The 24,368-nt window shown below is 37.9% G+C and overlaps 1 protein-coding gene across 3 annotated transcripts in view; it reads right to left on the bottom strand.

The window, feature by feature from the left end:
- LRGUK (leucine rich repeats and guanylate kinase domain containing) overlaps positions 1–23,990 on the bottom strand; it is a 129,021-nt gene extending 105,031 nt beyond the window's left edge. For all 3 annotated transcript variants that reach the window (XM_004465765.4, XM_058297376.2, XM_058297375.2), the window contains exons 1-5: positions 23,702–23,990; positions 18,419–18,526; positions 16,130–16,211; positions 12,885–12,985; positions 9,475–9,556 (exon numbers count right to left, since the gene is read on the bottom strand). In XM_004465765.4, the coding sequence (XP_004465822.2) occupies positions 9,475–9,556; positions 12,885–12,985; positions 16,130–16,211; positions 18,419–18,526; positions 23,702–23,986 (658 nt within the window). In that variant the 5' untranslated portion in view covers positions 23,987–23,990. The remainder of the gene's footprint in view (positions 1–9,474; positions 9,557–12,884; positions 12,986–16,129; positions 16,212–18,418; positions 18,527–23,701) is intronic.
- Positions 23,991–24,368: the final 378 nt, after the last annotated feature.

Raw genomic sequence — 24,368 nt, 5'->3', positions numbered from 1 at the left:
GGCTTTCTCTCTTCCCCTGTGTGAATTTCACTCTGCTTATAAAGGACTCCAATAATAGGGTTAAAATTCATCCTGACTGAGATAGGCCACACCTTCTTAACTGAAGTAACCTCATCAAAAGATCCTACTTACAATGGGTTCACACCTACAGGAATGGATTAAATTTAAGAATACATTTTTCTGGAGTACACACAGCTTCAAACCAAAACACTGATCTTTTAAAAAGGCATAGCTTTTGGATGTGCAGAGTTGAATTTGTATTCAAATGTGATTCAGTTTAATCAGTGAGGAAAGAAATATCACAGGGTCCTCATGAGAAATTCATGTGCTTTCCCATAGACAGGACTTCTGAAAATGGTGTTAGCCTGGCGAGGAATATATGCCAGGCTTTCTCACCCCTGTAACCAGGTAATGGCCTCAGCGATGTCATCTGTAGTAAGAGATGGTGATCCAAAGACCAATACCCCATTCTTTCTAACTGTATTGGCTTCTCATCAACCTCTTCAGATCTGCCTTGATTTCTTCATTTATTAACTTTATGTTTCCATTCCTTGCTAAAATTTTAACTTCTATCTTCTATTCTCATAGTTACCTAAAACTTTAATCTCAAAAGCACCAAATCCACTCTCCTCTCTGCCCTCAATCCCTTTGGCCAATATCTAGGATTTAATATTTCCCCACCAAAGCCCAGCTTTCCTTTACGGGTAATGGATGACATCACCATTCTCTCAGCTTCCTGTAAACTTCATTGCATCAACTGCCAAAACCTTTTTTTTTTTATTGTCAAATCATCTTTTTACTCTCTTCCTTTACATTCACTCCTCTGCCAACTTAGCTCACCTTTAGCACCAATGGGTACATCTAATATTCTTCTTGCCTACAAGTCACCCTACATGCTGCAGCCAGGTTTTTTCAAAATAATTACTGAATATCATGTTTTAACCGAAATTATCTCTCATAGGATGAATTCCAAACTCCTCATTCTGGAACATAAGGCCCTTCATTATAAGCAAAACCTATTTATTTAACATTATCTCCCATTATAATCCAATGAGAATTCTCCATTTCTGACAGGTCAATCTTCTCAAAAGTCCCTAAATGTATCAAGAACATTCGTACTTGGCAGTATAGTGTTTTCCTGCTACTTTTCAACTCTTTTCTAAACCCTATCTATTTTTCAGGGCTTAACACCAGATTCTACTTTTTTCTTTTTTCTTTTTTTTTTTTTCTTTTTTTTAATGTTCACATTAAATCAACATCTTAAGTGTTTATTCTTGACAGCAAGCTCTCATTTTCTTATTATTTCTTCATTACTTTTGAATTACATAAGGACAAATGATAGAGTGAAAGAACATATTTATAATATATACAGCAGACAAAGAATTACTATCAAGAATAAAGAATTACAATAAATCAATAGAAAAAAGACAAAACAACCCAACTGAAAATGGACAAAGAATATGTCCAGGCAATTCCCAGAAGAGTACATCTAAATGGCCTTATAAACATATGAAAAGAAATTCTGATTCATCTGCAGTCAAGGGAATGCAAATTAAGACAAGATGTCATTCTTCATTCATCAGCTTGGCAAACATTTTACAGTACAGTAAGATTTTAAAAAAAGATACTTTCATACTACTGGGTGAGAGCATTCATTATTATATAGCTACTTTGGAGGCAATTTGGCAGTGTCTACTAAAATTGTAAAAATAAAACAGCAATTCCACTTCTTTGTATCCACTCAAGAAAAACAATTTCTTTCTTAAAGTCTTTTACAGTCAACTTTTAACCCACAGTTATATCCTTTCCATTAATCATAAAATCAAATAATTTTTTAAAAAAGGACAGAATCATAAATACCACAAAATATAACATACTTTTTCCTCATACTATAATTATTGTAGTCAGTCTAACTCTACTTACTATGTCTTAACCTCTCTGCTCAAACTTTTCATTTGTAAAATGGGGATAATGACAGATGACCATGAAGGTCAAAATTAGATAATAGGGAAAAATTAGAAAATGAGTGCATATTAGCTGCACAAACCTTAAAGCACCTCAGAATTACAAGGCATTATTATCTTTGCTAAGTTAAAAACACATGAGGCCAAGGTATCATGTCTTCTAGACGAAGAGCACATTTCACAAAACAAATATTTTGATGGACAACTGAATAAATGGGCACAAAAATGGAAGATTCAAGGCTGGGATTGAAGCTGATAAGACCTAGGAGTGAGAAAGAAGTAAATGGAAACTGGAAGCAAGGCTGAGAATACTGCCAACATGAATCAGAAATTCTTAAGTTTTCCTCATTGGTTTCAGATTCAAGGTGAAAGCATATATTTAACGTCCTGCCAATACCCTTTCCCTTTTCTTTCCCATAGTTCTATTTGTTGTCAATATGTATTTTCAAATCTACTTCCATAAGGCTCACTGACAGAACAGCCCTACAAATAGACTTTTATACTCACCAACACTACCCTCCTTTCTGCTCCCATTTTCTGTGTAAATAATTATTCTGGAACCAGAATAAATATTCTAGAACTAGACAAAAGACCAGATCTTTGTAGATATGGGTCATAATGCAGACTGAACATGAAATATAACAAGTAGATTAAACTACAGATTTTAGATCAATTATATAAACAATATAATATAGATCAAATAATATATCCTTGGAGTATGCAAGCTTTCATATCAACAATTAAGCAAGGAAAAGTTTCAAATGACCCTCCATCTTAGTTTCACAGAGGAAGCAATAGACTTTAAGACCTAATTCAGGAGCACTAGTGCCCCGGTAGCTCCGCTTTGAGCAAGGAAAAGATATTGTATGAATTACGGCAAGGAGTAAAACAGATGTTTGAAGATAGCTGGGTCAGCAAGCATTCCCATGGGAAGCAGACAAGGATTAAAACAATCAAAGAAACAAACTAGAAAACTGAAACTATCAAGGTAGTAGGAATTGAAAAGAAAGGTTTATTGCACATATTGCAATTTTCCATGGCATTAGAAGCTAACCACAGTTCCCTTGGTACATCCAGCTTGCTCTCCAACTTTGATAGTACAGCAAGTCATGTTTATGAAACAGTATTGTGAGGACAAAAAGGCAGAGGAACACAGATGCCTCACTGCAGCCATCACCAGGCTTCTGCAAACCACTGTAGCCACTCAGTGCCAGGGCAAAGGGCAAGGAATTTGCCCCCTCCTCTTTCTCAACTCTTCATTTCCCTTTAAATCAAGGAATTTCAGGCACAAGAGACTAATCAGGCCCTTGAGTAATTGTGGTTAAAGAGTACCTTTTACAGTGGCAAAACAGCTTTTTTCCCTCCTAATTTCTCATACAAACAGCTGATTTATCCTACGTGACCACCTGCAGTGACAAAAGTCAAATATAAGACTGGGCCATATAAAATTCTGAGTTCATAGTTTGTTTTCACAATACCCTTATCTTCCTCATCTTCTGTTTTCTAATTTGAAGAACCTTCACAAAACTGGCTTGCCTTTCTTCCTCATACTTTCTATTCTTTCATATTTGAAAGAATATTGGGCCTTGGGGCTTTCAAATAAGAAATATAATCTGATAAAACATTAAACTATTGCAATGAATTAGCTTATTAGGTTAATCCTTTTGGGTATATTTTCATTTTAAAAAACCATACTCAAGAGAAAGAGACTCAAAGAAAATTATCATATTGCATTCCATCTCTAAAGTTTTACAATTCTGTGGATAAATCTTGTACAGTGAAAGTTTAGGTTCTTGGAGAAACTGAGTAGAGAACCCTGTGACATGTAAGCTTAAGTCTACAACTAGGGAAAAGCCCAACAATATATTTTTACATTTTGGCAATACTGTTAGTAGTTGACATTGTTTGATATGAATTATTCACTAGTTCAGTATTTACACTTACTCATTTGTCTACGATCATAAAATATGGTTCGAGTGTATAGAAAACAGTTACTGAGAAATAAGAAATCTATCACAATTCCCTTAGTGGAGAAAGTCACAATGATGGCTTTAATCAAAACCAATCCTGAAAGATCTCTATCACCTTACCGGTGAAAAATGTTCTTCTCTATAGGAATGAATCTAAGAAATGAAACATGCATATAGATTAAATGGCCATGGGATAAATGTGATAATTATTCAGTGAATTAGAACATGGGAAAAACAATGGAATTCAGATGACTAGTCTCACTTCACCCATTTACCAAATTATCTCAGGCAAGTCCCTGAACCTCCCTAGTCGCAGGCACCTCTCCCATAAAATAAGGGGTGGCACTAGATGATCTATAAAATCCAGTCTGGGTTCAAAAGTCTATGAGTCATTTTTTAATGCCATGATTCTATAATCATAAAACAAATTCCAAATAAAGTTAGTTGATATTTGCAGTTAAAGAATAAAGTGGGAGAACAGATGTAGCGCAAGTGGTTGAGAGTTTGCTTCCCATATACGAGGCCCCGGGTTCGATCCCCAGTACCTCCTAAAAGCAAACAAACAAACAATAAAAAGTTTCATTGGGGAGTGGATGTAGCTCAGTGCTGGAGCACCTGCTTCCCATGTACAAGGTCCTGTGTTCAAATGCCAGTACCTCATTAAAAAAAAATAAAATAAAATAAACTGCATTCTTTCTAAAGAATAAATTTACTTATCCTTGGTAATGTTCATCATCTTGCAACTTAGGAAGATGATCAATTAATATCAGTTAATCACATGTGGAAGGACAAATAGAATAAGATAAACTAAAAAAATTGGTATCTTATAGTTGTTCATTTATTCTGAGGTATTAACATAACCTAACACAATAAAATTGTCAGTATTAATAGCTTAATTGACTGATTTGTTTTTATTTCCAATGACTGTTTTCAGGAAATTAATTTATAATATTCAGGGTTTTAAAAAAAATGTTAAGGGGCACAGGTACATAAAACCTGGTTCAGTTTTAATACTTGATTCATAACTGGTCCTTGCATGACCCACTTTTATTTACTTTCAAAACTATAAAGAACATTCTTGAAACCATGCCCCAGCCCAAGAACTAGAACATCAGTGTAAGTGTAATTTAAATCTGCCTACACACAGCAAGGCTCTCCTGTTGCGTCCTTGAATCTCCCTCTCAGAGAAAAGAATTAGGCTGAATTTTCTACTTCCCCTTTCCTTCGTCTTTAGTTTTATTCCTAAATCATATTATTAGTTTTATTAAGAGTCATCCTTATTACTACATCTAGATATATTTCATTTATTTTCACTGCTGTATGATATTCTATTGTGTGATGATACTATATTTGTTTTCTTTCATCAGTGGGCATGTGGCTAGTTTCCAGCTGTTGGCTCTTGTAAGCTATGTCCTGTGAACCTTCTTATACAAGCCCTTAGGTATAGTCTAAGCTTTCCATACATAAGCCAGAGGGAATTTGGATGTTCAACTTTACAAGATAATATTGTTTTCCAAAGTGGTTGAACTAATTTCATAGCTATAAGGACGGTGTGAAGAGACCCCCTTGATTGACATGCTTTCCAACATTTGGTATTTTCACATTTCTTAAGTTTTGTCAAATGAATGAATATAATGCAGTATCTCATTATGGTCTTGAGTTGCAGTTCCCTGGACACAAATGAGGTTGAGCATCTCTTCATATGTTTATTAGCCTTTTCTGTCTCATTTTCTGTAAAATTCCTTTTCACATCTTTTGTCCATCTTCTTTTCATCCAGGGGTATGGGATATATCTTTATTTATAGTTAGGTCTTTCATGCCCGTCTTAAAGTTTTCCCCACAGGTCTTACTCATCTTTAAAAAGATTATTATTTCTCTTATAAATGGCATCTCTTTTTAAACTATTTTCTAATTGCTTGAGTCTAGTGCAAAGAAATGCAATCACTTTCTGTATATTGAACTCATATCCAGCCACCCTGTTAAACTCCCCCTGCAATTTCTAGTTATTTATTTCAAGTTATTTATATTCTCTGTAGATAATCATGTCACCTGCAAATAATGATTGCTATTTTCTTCTTAACAATCTTTATACCTTTAATTTCTTTCTCTTGTTTTATAGTACTGGCTAGGACCTCTAAAAATAGTAGATAGAAGTGGCAAGGGTAGGAATCCATGCCTTGGTCCTGATTTTTAAGAATACTTAAAACATGTCATCAATTAGGATAAAGTTTGCTTGTAATTTTTTAAGACATTCTTTATCAAATCGAGTAAATCCTTTACTGTTATTTTACTAAGTTTTTACTGTGAATGAGTACAGGATTTTATCAAATGCTTTTCTCTATCTATTGTATTTCCATATCTATAACTATAGATCATTTGATTTATTTCATTAATCTGTTCATTTGATGACATTTATAGATTTTCTAATATTAAACCATCTTTACATTTTGAGATAAACCCTACTTAGGCATGGTATATTATCTTTTTTATACACTGTTGGATTCAGTTTCCTAATATTTTACTTATTTACCTCTGTATCATGGTAAATGATCCTGTCATTTTCCTTTTTCTTATTGTTCCTTGCCTGGCTTGGATATTAAAGTCATCTCATTAAAATAAATTGGGAATATGCATTCTACTTTTAATGTATGAAATATTTTGTTGAATATTGGAACATTGAACAAAATATTACAACTGTTCCTTATAATTATGGGTCTGCTGTTTCCTTTGTATTAAGGTTTTAAATCCTGCTTTAAAAGTTACAGGACTACTCCGGATTTCTATTTCCAAATCAGCATTTTGGTGAATAATCTTTTTCTAGAAAGTTGTTCATTTCATGAAAGTCTTTAAAAAAGTTGTTAAGATTCTCTTGGTAGCTGTTTACAAATTATCTTGGTAGCTTTTTTATTTCAATTAAAGCTTATAAAACAATCCTATCAAGTGTTTTCCCCCACAGAAATTAATTTATAATCTTGTCAGAGATATTTTTGCTTTTAGCTATCCAGCTAAAACTTGTCAAACGCCATTACTAGATCATGGAAAATATGATATATGCTTGCACAGCACAAAAGGGGGAGGTGGCATATATAGTACCTATTTAGAAGATAGCCTACTAACTTTTGAAAACTAAGATATTTAAATAGTTTATTTCATTAATAGTTTATGAAAATTACTTTGGTTTGGCTACTTATCTGCATTTTTTTTAAAAAGCAGGTGAGGAATGGTATTATATTCCAATTGCATGCTCATACTCTGAATTTCTATTAGTTTTGGTGTAATAATTAAAGCTTTTTATACTTCAAAGAATTTAATATAAATTGAATTCAAAGAATTCAATATAATGTCAAGGGAAAAAACCTAACTCCTTCCTTGGTGATATCTGACATCTACAGAGTCATAATAGTTTAGTCTTTTACATGCAAAGATAAAATTATATATAAACTATGATTCTCAAATGAGAAACATTTGAAGCTTATTCATGTGTTTTGAGTTCTAAATACTGTGGGTTTGTTTGTTTCCTTTGGTGGTTTTTTTCTCTACGTAGACAAATATCCTCATTCTAGATACCCTGAATGACCAAAAGGAGCTCAGGAGTCTCAATCCCTTCTGGTTCTTAAGAGTTTGGAGGGGCAGCTGACTTTTAGAGCAGTGCTTCTCAAGCTTTACTGTGTACACAAATAAAGTAGGGGGCGTGTTTAAATACAGATTCTGATTTAGTAGGTCTGGGGTTAGAGCTCAAGAATCTGCATTTCTAAGAAGCTACAGGTGATGCTGACTGATACTGCTGGTCCTCTTTGAGCAGCACTCTCCTAGATGGCTTGGGAGTGTTTCTGGCTAGGGGATTTCTGGGCCACAAGACTTTTGGCCAATGAAACTGTTTGCAAATTCAATATACATAAAATGCAAGCACAAATTTAAGGTACTATGAACAGATGCTGCTTGTGTGTACTACTTGTCATCAAAACAGAAATTGGTTAGGCTACCTTCAGTAGAACTTGCACATTTTGAGAACACCCTCTAAATATCCACTAATTGCTCATTTTCACACACAAGTTCTAAAGCAGGGGTTCTTAATCTTTTTTGTTCCACAGACCCCTTGGCCAGTCAGGTGAAAACCACGGACCCCTTACTAAGTGCACACTATACTGTGTATTTAATAAATATATCACACCCGCACCAACACGTCCCCACAAGAATTACGTTTTTTTGAATTTCAATTCAAGCTCATAGTTAATTGAGTAGTGCTGTGTTCTAATCTTTCCATCATGAACAAATAAGGTTTTCTTCTACAAAACATGTCTTTAAGAAAATGGACCTGCTGATCCTCTTCCATCTCAGCCTTGTTACAAAGGTAGTGCACTAACTGCTGCCACATCCCTGGAATGAGGCACCCAGGGACAATCAATTCATTTTCCACCCTGCCCCCTCAAAATCCTCAAGTGGGTGAAAAGATACCGAGAAAGAGAAGGAGCTGTTCCCTTATCACCCCTGAGAACACACAGTCTCTGGTGTAAAGAAGAGACTCAAGCTCATTAAACTCACCAATCCCATTTAACCCCTTAAATTCTGGAAATTGGAGCATACTAACTTGAGAGTAGGGGCTCTGTCTGCACGGGAGCCTGACTCATGCAGTAGATATGTTCCTGAAGTTGACTGCAAAGTTTTGTTGTTTTTTTTTTTTTTTTTTCAAGAAAGCATATTTTAAATAAAGATGTTTGCTATTTAAAGAGAGATTAGGGAAATAGTTGTGGCTCACCTGATAGAGCGTTCATCTACCATATGGAGGGTCCAGGGTTCTATCCCCAGGGCTTCCTGACCCATGTGGTCTGGCCCACGCACAGTGCTGCTGTGCGCAAGGAGTGCCATACCACGCAGAGGTGTCCCCCGCGCAGGGGTGCCCCCCACACAAGGACTGCGCCCCACATGGAGAGCTGCACTGCGTGAAAAAAGAGCAGCCCACCCAGGAATGGCGCTGCACACACAAAGAGCTGATGCAGCAAGATGATGCAACAAAAAGAAACAGATTCCCCATGCCACTGACAAGGATGCAAGTGGACGTAGAAGAACACACAGCGAATGGACACAGAGAACAGACAATGGGGGGGAAATAAAATAAATCTTTAAAAAATAAAAAAATAAAGAGAGTTTAATACGAATTATTTGTAAAATAAAAAATTTTACTTATGAACAAAGCTGGATTTTCAAACACTGAATTTATATTAAAATAAGGCACATCTTTAAGTAAATTTGAAGGTGTCAAAGCCAATTAAAGCAGAACTTCTTATCTGATTCTCCAATTAAGAATAAATACACATTTTTTCAGAAGAATGGCATTCTTACTTTCAGCTTCTCAGGTATAAGGTGCTCTTGGCAAGTTGACTTGAAGTTTTATTCCTTGGTAAATATATCTTTCCTTGCCTTGTGAATATCAATTCTTAATCATTTAAATGAGTCACACATCTCTAATAAATTGCCATCTGGTACACATTACTTAGTGGATCTATTAACCAAAGTTTTCTGTTTACTCATTCAAAGGATACTGTCCAAAATTAATTTAGTGAGAGCCTGGTATGAAGACAAATCACACATTTCAGAAATTTGGTTGCAGGAAAAATCTGCATTCTGGTGCGAAAAAGAGAACAATATGCCATACTTTATTTTTCATTCATCTTCACCACAATAAGTAATTATACATGAGGAATTTAATACTGGTTGTAGAGTTAGACTTCTTTATTGAAAATGCACTAAGGCTACAACATTCATGCATCTTTATCCATTTTCTGCCTGGGACCTTTGTCCATGCATTTGAGAGATGCTAAGAGGAGACCCCTTCTTCATTGCTCTGACCCCATCAGTGCCCCCCAGCCAGCCCCACAGCCTGAATGCTTTCAATGCCTGCAGTTACTCTCTCCATTTTAAGCATTTATTTTAAACCTTCTTGATCCTCCTTCAGAATTTACTACAATTTCACTCTTACTTACCACCATTTCTTTCATTTTCTCTAATGCCCAGTAAACTACGTTCAGTTAGTTCATATGCATATCTTGTTTCCCTTTTCTTTACCTTTATATTCCTATCTCAATATGTTCTCCCAAGTGACCCCTTAAATGCCAGAATCATCTTTCTTACCCATCCTTTGGGCCATATCTCTTCAGCTTTACATCTTTTCTCAAAATTGACTATTTTAAGAAAGTGTTTTCAGCAACATCAGTAGTTCTCAAGTAAAAACACAAGCCCCACCAACAAAAGAAATACTGGTAAACTTTGTTTAGTTATTTACCTTCTAGCAAAAGATACACAAAAATGATTTCTTTGAGAAAGGAAAGAAAAGCCCAAGTTTTTAAAAAATACCTGCATTGATAAGTTGTTGGGCACATTGTAATCATTTTCTGGATATCAAATAATTTTATAATAAGCACTATGCAAATATTCTTATCTTCTCATGCCCTTTATAGTGATGCCACTCAAAAATTTTTACTAAGATTATTTTAGCAGTGCATTAAATCCTAAATACTTTAAATACTAAGTGCTCTAAATACATTTTTTAAAATCTGAAAACTCAAATAGCAAGAGCAGAAAAATGGTTAATGTAATTACAATATAGCAATAGGACTACATAGTCACATAAAATACGAGTGTGTGACCCTGTCGAGAAATAGAAATGAGCAAATAAAATAGTGTTAGGTTAAAAAAATATGAGAACACAAAACTATGCTTGTACAAATTGCAGCTATGTGAAATACATACCATGAGAGAAGTCAGAAGTCAGTTTGGCATGATGTAAAATGAGATTAATATTCATTGTTTCCTTCTATACATTAAAAAAGTCCCAAATGATGGACTAGGAATAAATTTCTAATTCTCTGGGCTTAATGATGATTTACACTTTCTCATCAACACCTTTTGTTCTCTTGCCACAGCATGTGTGTGCTCCTGTCTAACCACACCTCAGTCAGGGCTCCAGCCAGTTCTCTGCCCTACATGTATCTAGGAATTTAGGGTCACTGAGAGACCGCAAAGGGGTTATGATATTGCTCTGATGCCCGTGTGAAACCAGAGCTAGTAGGAAGGACCTATCAAATCAAATTAGCATTAACTTCACCTACGAAGAGCAAACGCATGCCAATAAATACAAAAAGAATACAAGTAAGAAGCCCCTGCTCTTTAGTAAACGTGCATTCTCTCTGGTTGGTGGAACAAGCAGAGCTTCCCTAGAGAGTGAGATATCGGGGCTGCAGACATTGGGTTTCTACGCTTCAGTCCTCATCAGTAAACATCAGAAAATGGGACAGTACCAGCGGCCCTGTGGCTTTTGGGTGAGGATCAAATAAGATTAATGCCTGCGATGCCTCAGTCATTTCCTTCCCATGCATGCATAGCGTTGAAAAACCTGAGAGGGACAGCCTGACACTTTGTAAGCACTTCTCTGAAGTTGCCAGTATGTTTGCTCCTAATTCTCTCACAGCTTCGTGCTTTCAGGATGGAGTACAGTATTTGTTTTTGTTCCTTTTTGTGGTCTTTGGGGGAGGGGAGAAGATAGACGGATGAATGGAAGAAACACCAAGGAAATTTTCCTCAGGTTGTTCCTAGTCATATGCTCCCATGACTTATTTCAGAGGGGATCCAGGGCAAGGAGTAAGGGGACAGCAAAGGAGAATTGAAACAGCTCTTCAAATACAATTTCCGAGTAACCTGAAGCCCAAGTGGTCCCCTATGGACTACAAATAGGCACCTTGTGTGACTTACTGGGACAAAAAGATATTACCCCGGCAATTACTATAATTTCAAAGGGAAAAAAAAAAAATACCACACAGTAAATACCACTGATAAAAATGGAATAATGAGAAGCACCAGAAAAAAATCAAGAAAGGCATCTCACTGTATAGGGTATACGTATAGGTATAGGGTAAGTCAGATTCTTGATTGCAAACAGATTTTATATTTTGTATTGTATGTGAAAGCCTCAGCAAAATACTTTGGATCTACCTCTATTTCATTTGTAAATAAAATAAAACAAATAAATACTAAAAGACAATAGTTGATGTTCATTCCTTAAAGTAGCTTTCTTATTAAAAATGTGAGTCCACTATAAGAACATTAATCATAAGCTCTGTGCCAATGGTTCCCAAATTTGTCAGCACATTTGAATCACCTGGGGATCTTTTAAGAATTCCAAAGCCTATGCCTCACCTCACACCAATTAAATCAGACTCTGTGCCAGTGGGACCAGGCATCAATAGTTTTTTAAACTCCCCAGGTGATTCCAGTGTGCAGAAAAGACTGGGAACCACTGCGCTGTCTTCTCTACTCAGGTGTGGTGCACAGCACAGCAGCGGTGGCACTGCCGGGGAGCTTGGAAGCAATCACAATCTCAGGCCCCACCCAGAGCATCTGAGTGGAAGCTCATTTTAACAAAACCACAGGTGAAATACACCACTCTATGGCATAGTAAACTGCTCTATGAACCAAAATTCAGACAGTTTGTTTCTGTCTCAGAAATGCAAAAGCGAGTTTAGAGAAACAAGAACGAAAATCTGAAATAATTTCTTAAAAATAGTAAAGGTTAAATAAAAAAGGAAGGCAAAAGTTAAGCCTACAGGAAGTTGACAGATATTTCAGACTACAAATTAGATAGAAAATTGTTCTGCTATAATAAAAACATACAACTATGAGGGAGAACGGTGAATGGAAGGAAATAAGTTCTTTGGTTTGAACACTAAGTTTTAGGAAACCTTTCTAAAAAGACTATCCATTATAGACATCTCACTTTCCCACAATAAATGACATACAAATCTGTTTACTCCTTTTTCTTTCATTTCAGACACATACATTATTTACCCCTATATCTTATTCTCTCTGAAGTCGCTATTTATCTTTAGTGCTGTTTTACCCATTTAATATACTTTGCAGAACATATAATTTATGTAATTAATGTATAGAAAGTGTCTACCTTGAGATTTTTGGGTGGCTTGAAATCGAAGAAAGTAGTCAGTTTATTTTGAGAAGCATTAAGTTCTAGAAGATAAGGCATACAACTCACACAGGACAAATCTGGGGTGGTAGGGGGAACAAATATAGAATAAGGTAAGCCAATAAAATAAAAACTAGACAGTCATTAAAAACAGCATACATTATATCAGAACATTTTAAAATCAAGCCAGTTGCAAGCATATCTTAATTATTTCAGATGAATGAAATGAATAAAAACAAGAGTGTGCATGAACTATCTTAAAAAAAAAAAAAAAGTGTGGAAAACGCTCCATGATCCCATGGTTTAACCTTCCTTCCAAGGCCTCCCCACAACTTCCACTCCTTTTCCCAGCACAGACAAGTAACAAATGGCCAAGGCCACCTCCATGTCCCAGCTCACTCTCCTAGGAGCTGCTAACAAATGCTTCAAAAATTGTCAGCCTTAGAGAAAATGATGAGGAAGTAAAACCTTAGATAAATTAGCCCCTAAATTTGATAATTAGCCCCTAAATACCTGGATTGGGTCTTTTCAGGAACACTGGAAAACGCCACAGAGAAGTCTCTGTGCAAATTAAATTTTGTTTTTGTTTAACTTAAGCATAAATCTCATTAATTTTTTAAGTGATTTAAATCATTGCCTTTATTTTACTTTGACTCTGGATTCAAAAGTACTTCTGAGTTTGGCATTTTATCCCAAGCAAACATTCCGAATCTTGACTACTGAGAAAAACACTAGTATGCTAATAAAAAATACTCATAGCAAAATTACATATAAAGCATAAAGAATTGTGAAATATTCTTTTTCCTTTCTCTGACACTCTCCAGCAGAAGCATGTCAGGGAAGCAGCACAAATGACGGAAAGAATCACGAAGAATTACATGACCGGAATAACAGCATTCTCTTTGGCTCGACCAGTGACTCTTCTCTCCACCAACATCTCCCTCTCACTGCTCACTCTAGATAGGGAACCAACGACCTCAGTCCCTCAGAGGATGGTTTCCAGCGGGAGAGTGGAGCCTCCACATTTTCACCAGATGGTACAGGCACGTGGGAGAAGGAAGACAGCCTGGAGCCACTGGGTGCGCCCGGACTTTGCGAGCAGGCAGCGTGGCCGGGGTGGCAGGGGGTGGGGGAGGGTCCCAATCACTTTTCTTCTCTAAGGCACACTGAAGGCAGATAATCCCTACCAGTTTCTACTTCATTCCTTTGGACTTAACTGTACCCTTTTCTAGGAAATGTAAATAGTTCTAGGAGGAACGATTCATTGGGTCATTGACAGTTTGGTGGGAATTAATGAGCAAGTCCTTTCCCTGAAAGGAAAGCTAAAAGAGAAACAGGAATTGCCTTCTGATTTTTGCTGAGCTCTGAGCTCAGCTACGGTGACTGTCCATAGTGGTCTCAGTTCTGTTGACTTCCACTGGCCCCAGACCTCCTTGGAGTTGACCTTTCCGTGGGTAGATTAAGCATCATATCACGAAGCTCCGTCTGGAAGCAGAAGTAGCTAGTACTCAGATGGAGACAAAGAGTTGGGGAGTGTATACCACATTTTGTAGACAGCCAATGCTTTCAAATCATTCTGAGAGGAAAAATAACAAAAACACCGTAGCCTGGAATGTGGGGCTTGTAGTACCTAATTTCCTATTCAGTGTAGTGACCTCGGTGTCCACCAGATGGCAGGAGCTCCTCACGTCTCCCTCAGTGGTTCTCAAAGTGTGGTTAGGGACCAGCAGCCTCAGCTCACCCCTGAACAGGTTCAAAATGCAAATTTTGAAGCCCCACCCCAGGTCTACTGAATCAGAAACTTAGAGAGTGGGGCCCAGTAACCTGGGTTTTAACAGTCCCTGAAGATGATTCTCATGCAAGGAGAAGACTATTCTACTTCAGAGCCTCAGTAAGGCTGCTGTTACAAAAAGACACACAGTAGCCTCTCAAACACTTGATAAATCAATGAAATGCCCATAAAAGATTAAATCAGACAAATCTGACAGAAGAGAAAAGCTTTGATCACAACTGTGGTCTCCCTGCTCCACAGAGTCAGAATATTGTTAAAGCCTTCCACTTTCTGCAACTCCTTATCCAATAATACCAACGTGGGGAAGGAAGGAGGGAGAGCTCCCGCCGGGAACAATAAAAAGTCTTTCTGATGATAATATACCTTGGAATTGCTAAAAAAAAATAAAAATAAATTGGGGAAGGCAATGGGGAGCGGGGGTGGAGAGGTATACATGAAACAAGATTGGTCATGGGCTGATTGATAAATTGTTGACACTGAGGGATAGATTCATTACTCTCCCTACTTGTGCTTGTTTGTAATTTTCGATTATAAAGTTCTATAATACTAAGAAAAATAATAAGTATTTCAAAAACAGTAGTATTTTAAGAATTTAAAATGCTGGAATATTTCTTAGCCATTGAAAAGTAAGGATGGATATTAATTATTGGAGTCATATGAGAGAGGAAAATCTGAAAATGAAAAAGAAGACCATATCAACAAAACTTGTCAAGACAAAAAAGGTAGATGAAAGTAGGAAGTAGAAAGGTTATTAGTGAAGAAAGCAAGTCAGAAATAATGAAATGCACTGTTAACTTCAAATAAGATCATAAATTAGAAACAAGAACCAAATTTTGAAGAAAATGTGACAATTGCAGGACTAATTTCATTAAATGTGAACAGGTGTCAAAAATATATTATACTACAAATGGCCAGTTAGAGATAAAAGAATCAAGTAAATAGAGAGAAAGCAAAAGGAAAGGAAAAAAATTGAGAATCCTTGGTGCTCAAGTGAGAACAGAAGTAGTTAGTCATGATAAGATGTAGATGCAACAGCAAAATAAAGAAAAGAATCTATTAAAGAAAAAAAAGGACTAGATTATCTGTACTGAATAACTAATAAAGAGAAGGGAATCATCAAATATTCAAGAAGTACTGAAGTAATGATCCATGTCTTAAAAGGAGGAAATAAAGCAAATATTCTATTTGATACTCTTAAATATCATCAATACATCTCAATCATGTCATAAAATCACGTGTGTGCAGGTACACGTTATTTTTTAATTTATCAGTCATTCATGCCCTTTTTTTGCATGGGGAGGAGTCATTTTAAATGGATCCACAGTATCAGTGAGAGCAAGCTTTGTGGTATTAAAACTATATGACATACTGCAAAGTTTAACTTTTAAAATAATTCACCAATCCATCAATTTTCAAGAAAGCAATTACATACCTTTAATTTTATTTACTGAAAGATCCAACTTCTGCAGGTGAACATATTCACAGAGAATGCTAATGTCGATTAAATCACAACCCTGAGAAAACAAAAGGTAAAGACTTTAATTTAGCTTATGGGGTACTAACTCAGCTCTCTTGCAACTATGGAAATAATAGTTGATAGAAAGAAATCCAGAATTTCTGTTAAAAGTGTAGAAGTGAAAAAAGGGAATCTGAAGTCTACTACTAAAAGGAATTCAAATAGAGTACAAACCCATCAAAAATGCATTCCTCTAAAGAAAATAATAGCTTAGAAAATTAGTGCTGTTAGCAAAAGCCCAACACAACATGAAAAGGCAAATTAAAGCAGTGTTCATGAGACCTTTAGTGCAGTTTTATATTAAAAAAAATAAAAAACAGAAAACTCATAATAGCAATAAAGCCAAAGCCTTTATCTAGTAGAAGAAAAGGCAAATGCCTAGAATTTAAATGAAGCTTTAAAGAGAGATGACACCTAATCAAGAGGCCATTAGTAACAATACCACCTATACTTTCACTGTGCTAATTTTCAAAGGGCTTTCACAATAAACTCTGATCAAACATATCTGTGATATTAGGAGGGTAGCTTGTTCCCAATTTAGAGGTGTGGAATGTAGGGGGTACAAGGAGGTATATAAATAGAGTAAATTTCTCAAAGCAAGTTAGTCAGGGAGAGGGAAGCAGAACCCAAGTCTCCTGAATCCTGCCCAGAACTCCTGCCACGAAATCCTGCTTCTAGGCAACTTCAAGTGGGGAATGAAGGGAAGATAATCCCTCAGGGCAAAGAACCATATTACTGGTTTATGTTGGGCTGTTGGGGGGCGGGGGGGAGTGGGGGGATGGCCAATGCAGAGTCATTACTAACCAAGCTCTCCAATATAATAATGATCATGATTGTTTCATGAAGATTGCTAGAACAGTAATGAATGGTGACGGAACACCTACTAAGTGCAGCATTGTGCTTGGCCTTGGTTTGCCCTTAAGAAACTTATGACCTTGGTAGAAGAGAATATAGGTACACAAGTAATAAAGAGAAAATAGGAACTAATACTTAACATAAAGTAAGAACTAAAGGGTCAAAAGTACTAAACAAAGCAGCTCTAAGAAGTATATTCAGTAGAACAGGTTATCCAGGCAAGGTAAGTCAACATGTAATATCTCACATGTCAGGAGCTCAGTGGCAAAATAAGTTAAGCTTTGGTCTACATAGCTGAAATAAGATTTAAAGGATTGCCTTTTGGTTAGATCAGTTTAAGACCCAGTGCTACATACATAAGCAGAACATTGAAAGGGACTTGTGTGGGAGGTATTGGCTGCTGGAATTATTAATATAGCACATTGTGACGCCTGACGAGCTAAGTCATCCACAAAACATTGTAAAGTGAAGAGAGTAAAAGATTAGATAGACCCTTACCATGCTGTCCTCAAAGGACATGCTGTACAACCAACATGGGTGGGAACCACTTAACATTTCTTGGGTTGCTTCCTAATTGAAACTACCTTAGGATGATTTTCCTCTTTAGCCAAATTATGGTGCAAGAACAAAATTTCAACATACTTTTAACCTATGTATCTCATTTACTCTGTGGATCTCCAAGTAATATTTAAACTCTTTACAATAAAAAGGAAACAAAAGGTTATTTTTCTAGGACCACAGAGAAACAAAAGATGGAAAGAAGCTATAGTCCTATGAGTATTCTGGTTTTAGCTTCTCTTATCATAAAATCAGAGGCAAGATTCTATGCTACTCTAATTATGACTTATGAAACCTTGAAAATTGATGAATAGCAGTCAATTTTTTTCTTTAACAATAGGTATTGTTTGGAAAGTGAGAAATAAAGCTACTTATTTCTTGATGTGGGAAGGAAAGTCAATACCAAAATGCTTTGTTCCTTTGGCTTCTGATATAAATTTTAGTTCTTGCACTGATCAGAGAGAAAATTCTTAAAGAGGTTTTGATTGGTTTTGCAAAATCAAATGCAACCTTCTGGAAAGAAAGAATTGATTACTATAATATAGACTACTTATGATCAAAGAAATAGAGTGTGAAGGGAATGAAAACAAAGGAATTTTTGAGCCTGATTACTAGACTGGCCAGCACTCTTTGAAGTCCAATATTTACATAAATAACTCTTATCACCAGTTTCCATCAAATGCAAGGCTCAGAGATTGGGGCCACTACAAAAGCTAAGAGCACCAGAGAAAATGGATACAGTCCAGCTGGGGCCAAGATGTTGCCAGCCAATGGCGATTTTGTCATACTCACTGATAAAGTTAGATTGAGGTAGACCTGCTCAGTCCCAGAACCTGAGCGCCCCAATTTGTGGAGTGCCTCAGCCACCATCTCCTCTCTCAGGACCCCATCAAATTCCTCCTGCAAACAAACAAATAAAAAAACAACAAAGAAAAAAACAGGGAAGTGGTAGGAAGAAAGGACTTCCATTAGAAAAGAAACAATCCACCTAGACACAGCACTTACTATTTTACATATCCAGTAGCTGAGTTTCCAAAATTTACCAGCCCCAAAGAAAATTTTGCCTTGAGGACACATACATATTATGTAAAACTAGGTAAATATCTATAATATTAATGTTTTTGTTCCAACTGAACTTGCAGGTAGTCACTCACATTAGGTGTTTAAAGCTGAATGAACATAGCGGAAGTAGAAGCACCAGTGTGAGTGGTCACAGTCCCCAAGCTCCAGGCACTGTGGGCCTGGCCGTCGTGTTAACCATTCCACCCAGGGAACCTCAGAGCTCAGGAGTCCATTCTCTGATCCCACACCCCCTACCCTTCAAGCTCTCCACATCATCTCTGACCACATCAAAATCTTCAGCCTGCTCATTCTTCCCTTTCTCAGTATCTATCTGTCCCAGTCTGACTTCTTTCCCTACTGGGTATCCCACGGGAAATTTCAATTTCTCTCTACCCTCAAGTCTCTGACCCCTTATCCCCCAATTCCAACTACCTCATACCTAACCCAAACCTGAATCAGTTTTACAATCAACTTCTTTGAGTCAGGGGTTGTGTCATGTTCACTCGGGGAGAAAATTTTCATTTGAGGGGAAAAAAAAAATCTTTATAGAAGCCAGCTGGTATGCTGGGCTCAGCATATAGAATTATGAATGTGCCATGGTACCTGTCCATTAGGCATGTACAGTTCAGTCTGGGAGACAGACAAGTGCACAAGCAACTTCAGGAGTTTGATAAATACCACAATAGAGGTAAGCAGGGGACATATTAGGTGTCAGTTCTAGAGTGTGGTAGGAGGTTAGCAAAGGCTTCCTGCGGGAGAGTGCAATAAAGCCAAGATCCAAAGCTGTGAGTTATTCTAGCAATGGGGAAGAAACACCAGAAAAGAGGGCTGATGAGGCAATAGCAGGCAAAAGAGGCAACATGTACAAAACACAAAAGGCAAAGGTAAGTGTGGGCCTATGATGGAACTACGAAGAAACCAAGATGGCTGAAGCATAGAGGGGAAGGGGGTAAAAGAGTGCCTAGCATAGAGCAGGTGCTCAGACATGGGTTGACTGAATTAACGAACCTATCCCTACCCCTGAGCTGCTGACTGAGCTCGGAAAAGCCCCACAATCATGCATTTTGGTGCCACTCTGAAGTCAACTTGCAGCTGACTTACTAGCCAACTGGTCATCAGCTGCCTTTGCAGCTGCCCTCCTTGGCCAGTCTGGATGGTCATTACCTTCCTCAAGCTGCCTGGAGCCTCATCTTCTTTGTCCTCACTCAGCAGATGCCCTTCGCTTCGACTTTAGAAGCTTATCAGGCACTAAGTGCCTGGAATTTCTGCCTCTGCCCTAATGTTTCTCGCTCAGGTCTCAGAGGAAGACTGCTCCTTCTCCAGGCCCAGGTTCCCACTGCCTTCTGCTTCCTCCGGGACCTTGCAGGGGGCACCATCAATTATGCCCTCTTTTGCAGGTGTTTTAAACCTGTCATGCTCCATTGTTCCAAGGCTATCCAGCTATTTGAGTCTGTGCTGTCTTAAAAAGGCTCTCTTCAGTCCTGCACATTTCTTCAGCTATAGCTATAGTTATCCTTAGTAACCAGAGTTGTTTCTCCTTGTTTTGCCATTTTGTTTTGATATGAATCCCTCAGTTGCCCCTCAATTCACTTCAGCTAAGCTTCTGTCTCTACCATGTCTCAAACACCACATGGGCCCAGCTGTCTATCCTCACAGAGTCAAAGCTAAGAGCACTTCTTTAGGTCTCTTCCTGCTTAGCCTCATGGCAGCACAACACATTCCCATGCTCTTGAGACTTTCCTGCTTGGTTTCCCTATCACAGGGCTCTTCTGTTCTTCTACTACTTCTCTTACCAGTCCTTCCCAACTTCTTTGCCTAATTCTTCTCCATCTGCCTGCCACTTAAATATCTGTATCCCCCAGGGTTCTAGCCCCTTCTTCCCTCTTCTCTACCTGGGTGACCACAGAAGCCAATGCTGATAACTTCTAGGTCTCCTCCTCTGAGACCTCTCCTCTGATTGCCAATTTCATGTGATTCATATACCCAACTCCTTAATGCAGAGCTCCTCTGCCCGTTTCATGTAGCAAATGGCCATATCTTTCTGACCAAGACACAGAACAGTCATCCTAAATTTCTAAAATTCAATTAGCAACTGTCCCATTTTGACTATTTTTCATCTTTAGCTTTCTTTTCATTCCTACTGCAACTGCCATAATTCAGACTCTTCTCTCTCTCCCCTAAATGTAGCTGGAGTCTCCTCACAGACCTCCCTGCTTCTGGTCTTCCTATCCTCTAATCTAATCCCACCTAACCAGCAGAGCAGTTACCCACTGCTCGGAGGCCCAAGGCCACAGCAAGAGCCCTCCACAATCTGAACCCACCTCATCTTCTAAACTCAGCATGAAAAGCTGCTGTCCACTTGCCCACACACCATCTCTGTACCCAGATAAGGCTCTACTTTTCTGTAAAGCCTTTCACTATCCTTGCAACCCAGCAACTCCAGAAGCTGAATTGCTGTGATTTGCTCACATTCTTACCTCACCCTGAGAACATGGACAGTGTAAATCCTCAATGTTCACACCTTCTTCCATCATTACTATTGCTATTATGTATTATTGCTTTTTTAATTTGTGAGCCTACTGTGGATCAGACACTAGATTAAGAACTTTCACAGAGGTCCTCGTGAAATTTAATGCTCACAACTATCCCATGAGGAGGCCTTACCCACATTAAGTTACTGGTTTATACTAAGACTAGTTTTCATGTATTAGACTCTACACAAAACAATCAGAGTGCTTCCCACACAACTGTGATTCAATGAATGTTAGTTCAGTGAAGGTTAACTTAATTAAATCTCTTTTAACAGGCTGCTTTTAGCAGACAAACATGTATAATTTATTATTATTTATATGAGTAACGGTATAAATATTATGCTAAGCTTTTTATAAACAATATCTCATTTAATTCTTACAACTCTCATATGAGAAAAGTATTATTATAATTCCCATATTATGGATGAGATATAGGGAGGTTAAGTAACTTGGTCAAGATCTCACAACTAATAAGAGGTTAAACCAAGCCTCACATACAAATCTTTGCATCCAAAGCCAGAGTTTCTTAACAGCTTGTCTGCACTACCTCCCTTAAATTCATAAAGGCTTCTGAGGTTTGAGACTAATTGAATTATAGACACCCACTAAGCATTGTTATCATCATAGCATTCCACATCTTAACCAGGCTAAGATATGGAAAATAAAAGACTGAATATGAAAGTTCAAATGTTTCCTTTTAACTCTGCCTTTTTCTTGTTGTTGTTTATTCAGCATATTAAAATATGTGACACCAAAGTAGAATGTAAGAACACAAAATAAATATTAATATTTAGAATTTCAATTGGAGAAATACTAGAGTTTTTCCAGACATGTCCTACAGGGCAAAAAGAACAAATCCTTTCTAAGGTTTGTTAATGGCATGCTGAAGACAGATTAACAATGGTACTAATGAACCACATAGATGAAGAGCATCATTAATTAGAATAGTAAAGTGAACTGGTGATTCATTTGTGAACTCCTCTGGGGTAGAAGCTGGTGGAAACCATACAAACATCTCAAAGTTGCAAAAACACTGCTACAGTTTTGCAATAGCCACTATTAAGGGTGGCAAAATGAATCAACAAAAGGCAAAGTAAGTGTTTTTTATGGTCCACTTTAAGTAAACTAATGTATAACTAGCCCCTGTAGGAGGAAGAAGAGGAGGAAAGAAAAAAATACGGAATGAGGGTAAGAAAAAATGGGCCAAATGGTAAAAGTAAACAAAGTACATTAGAAAAGAAAGGGACATTAGACAGAGGAAGAGTGTAAATTGTTAAGGGTAGAATAACATAAGATATTGCAAGTGGGGAGAGTTGGGGGTAGGGGCTGGAAATAAGAAGAAATAAGACAAACATGGAAAGTGAGAGTGAAAGGAAACAAGCATAATAAAGAGAAACAGGCCTCGTTGATGAGAGGCAGTCAGAAGAATGTCTCAGAGTGAGGATATTGAAAACATTTTATTTCTCTATTATATCTACTTTTGAAAAGAATTTCAAGCAATTTATACTCCGAAGAGCAAAGCAGAGAGAAAAATCTAAAGAAAACGACTGAAATGAAAAAAAAAAAGCTTGATTCTGAGTTTTCTGACAGCCAACATAAAGAGGAAAACCTAACGGTTTTGAAAGGAAGCAACTCAATTCGTGTTTCTGAAAGAAGAGGAGCCAGATAGTGATATGGTAGAAATTAGGAAAGGACAAGAAGACAGGTAAAGGGCTAAGAAAGGAACAGGATGACTTTAAGTGTGAGAAAGAAGTGGAATTGGGTAATGCTTAGAAGAGGTATTGTAGAAAAGAAGGCATTTGTATTAACGTGAAAAGCTAAGGCGTCAACTTAGGTGGGAATGCTGGAAACATTCCCCAAATTCTAAAACACTCCCACAGCGAGCTGGCTGAACGTTCCATGACTCCGTTCTGGGGGATGTGTACGCACGCGCACATTGCTTGTATAATAAAGCAAATAACTCTGGTAGAAGTAATACACCAACACTTTTAAGTAAGTTAGTCTTTGATATCAAATTATTTCAATGGAATAATTTTTTTTCTCTCTTTTAAGGAAAGATGAAGGGACTAGAAATGGGGGAAAGTGTTGAAGTACTTCAGAGTCCCGGAAACAGGTGCTGGAAATGTCAGACAAACGCTGCCTATTCACAATACTGTTGAAGTATAATATTCAAAAAGTTAAAGTCATAACTCATACATATAGATACTTTTTCGTAACGACGCTGAAGGTAACTTGAGTCATAAACCAAAAGTGCTAATGAATGATAAAGGCGATATTTGGAGCTATGTCAGGTGGGAGGGGGGCGGGGGGTGAGGAAACTGGGTAATAGAAATACGAAAAAGTAAGGCGCGCTCCTGGCGGCGAGAGCCGAGGGGTGGGCTAAGCCGCGGGCTAGAGGGGTGGGTCGGGAGCGCCGCTGAAGTTGAGGGGCCCGACGGCTGGTAGAGAGGGCGACGGGGTGTGGGGGTAGGGGTTAGCACACCTCCAACTTCAGCATTTCCGAATCTGAAGACTCCTCGTATTCCACTTCGCCCTCGTACTCTTCCGCGTCCGACTCCGGATAGCGGCGAATGAGCTGCTGGAGTAAGTGCGAGGCTTTGTTCAAACTACCTTTCGGCCTCTGCCCCATGGGGAAAGGTAACGAGAACAGGTGATCCTCTTTCTCTGAGGGCAACAGTGTCGACTGGGATCCGGTTTGTGAACTGCGCAGGACTCCCACGAGAGAGGAAAGCCTGGGACTTTGGGGATGGCTCCCGGAGGTCGCCATCTTGTTTACCGGGGTTGCCTAGGGGACTGGTCCCTGGGGAGGAGACGCCGCAAGGGGTTCTGGGGGCTGTAGTCTCCGCCCCTCCGCGGCCGCTCACCTCCTCGCCTTCGCCACCGGCGCCCGGCTTTCCTTCCTTTTTTGTTTGCTTCACCTGTTAATTTTCATTTTAGTCCGTTCTATATTGGCTTTTCTTTTCTGTTTTTCACCTCTTTTTCAATCCAACTGTTTTCACTCTACCTGAAGGCCCCTCTTAGATATTTTGCATCCCACTCTAAGGTCCCGTGCGCCGCCTCTCCGGCTTCATTCACAAACGGCTCTTTCCGCAGAGTCAAACTTTGTCAAGGGGTTGTTGTCTCTGATGCTAGCTGTAGGAAAGCTAAAG

Source organism: Dasypus novemcinctus, chromosome 5 (assembly GCF_030445035.2).
Source record: "Dasypus novemcinctus isolate mDasNov1 chromosome 5, mDasNov1.1.hap2, whole genome shotgun sequence".
NCBI lineage: Eukaryota > Metazoa > Chordata > Mammalia > Cingulata > Dasypodidae > Dasypus > Dasypus novemcinctus.
The sequence above is the reverse complement of the archived record's forward strand: the minus strand, read 5'-3'. Positions and strand labels throughout refer to the sequence as shown.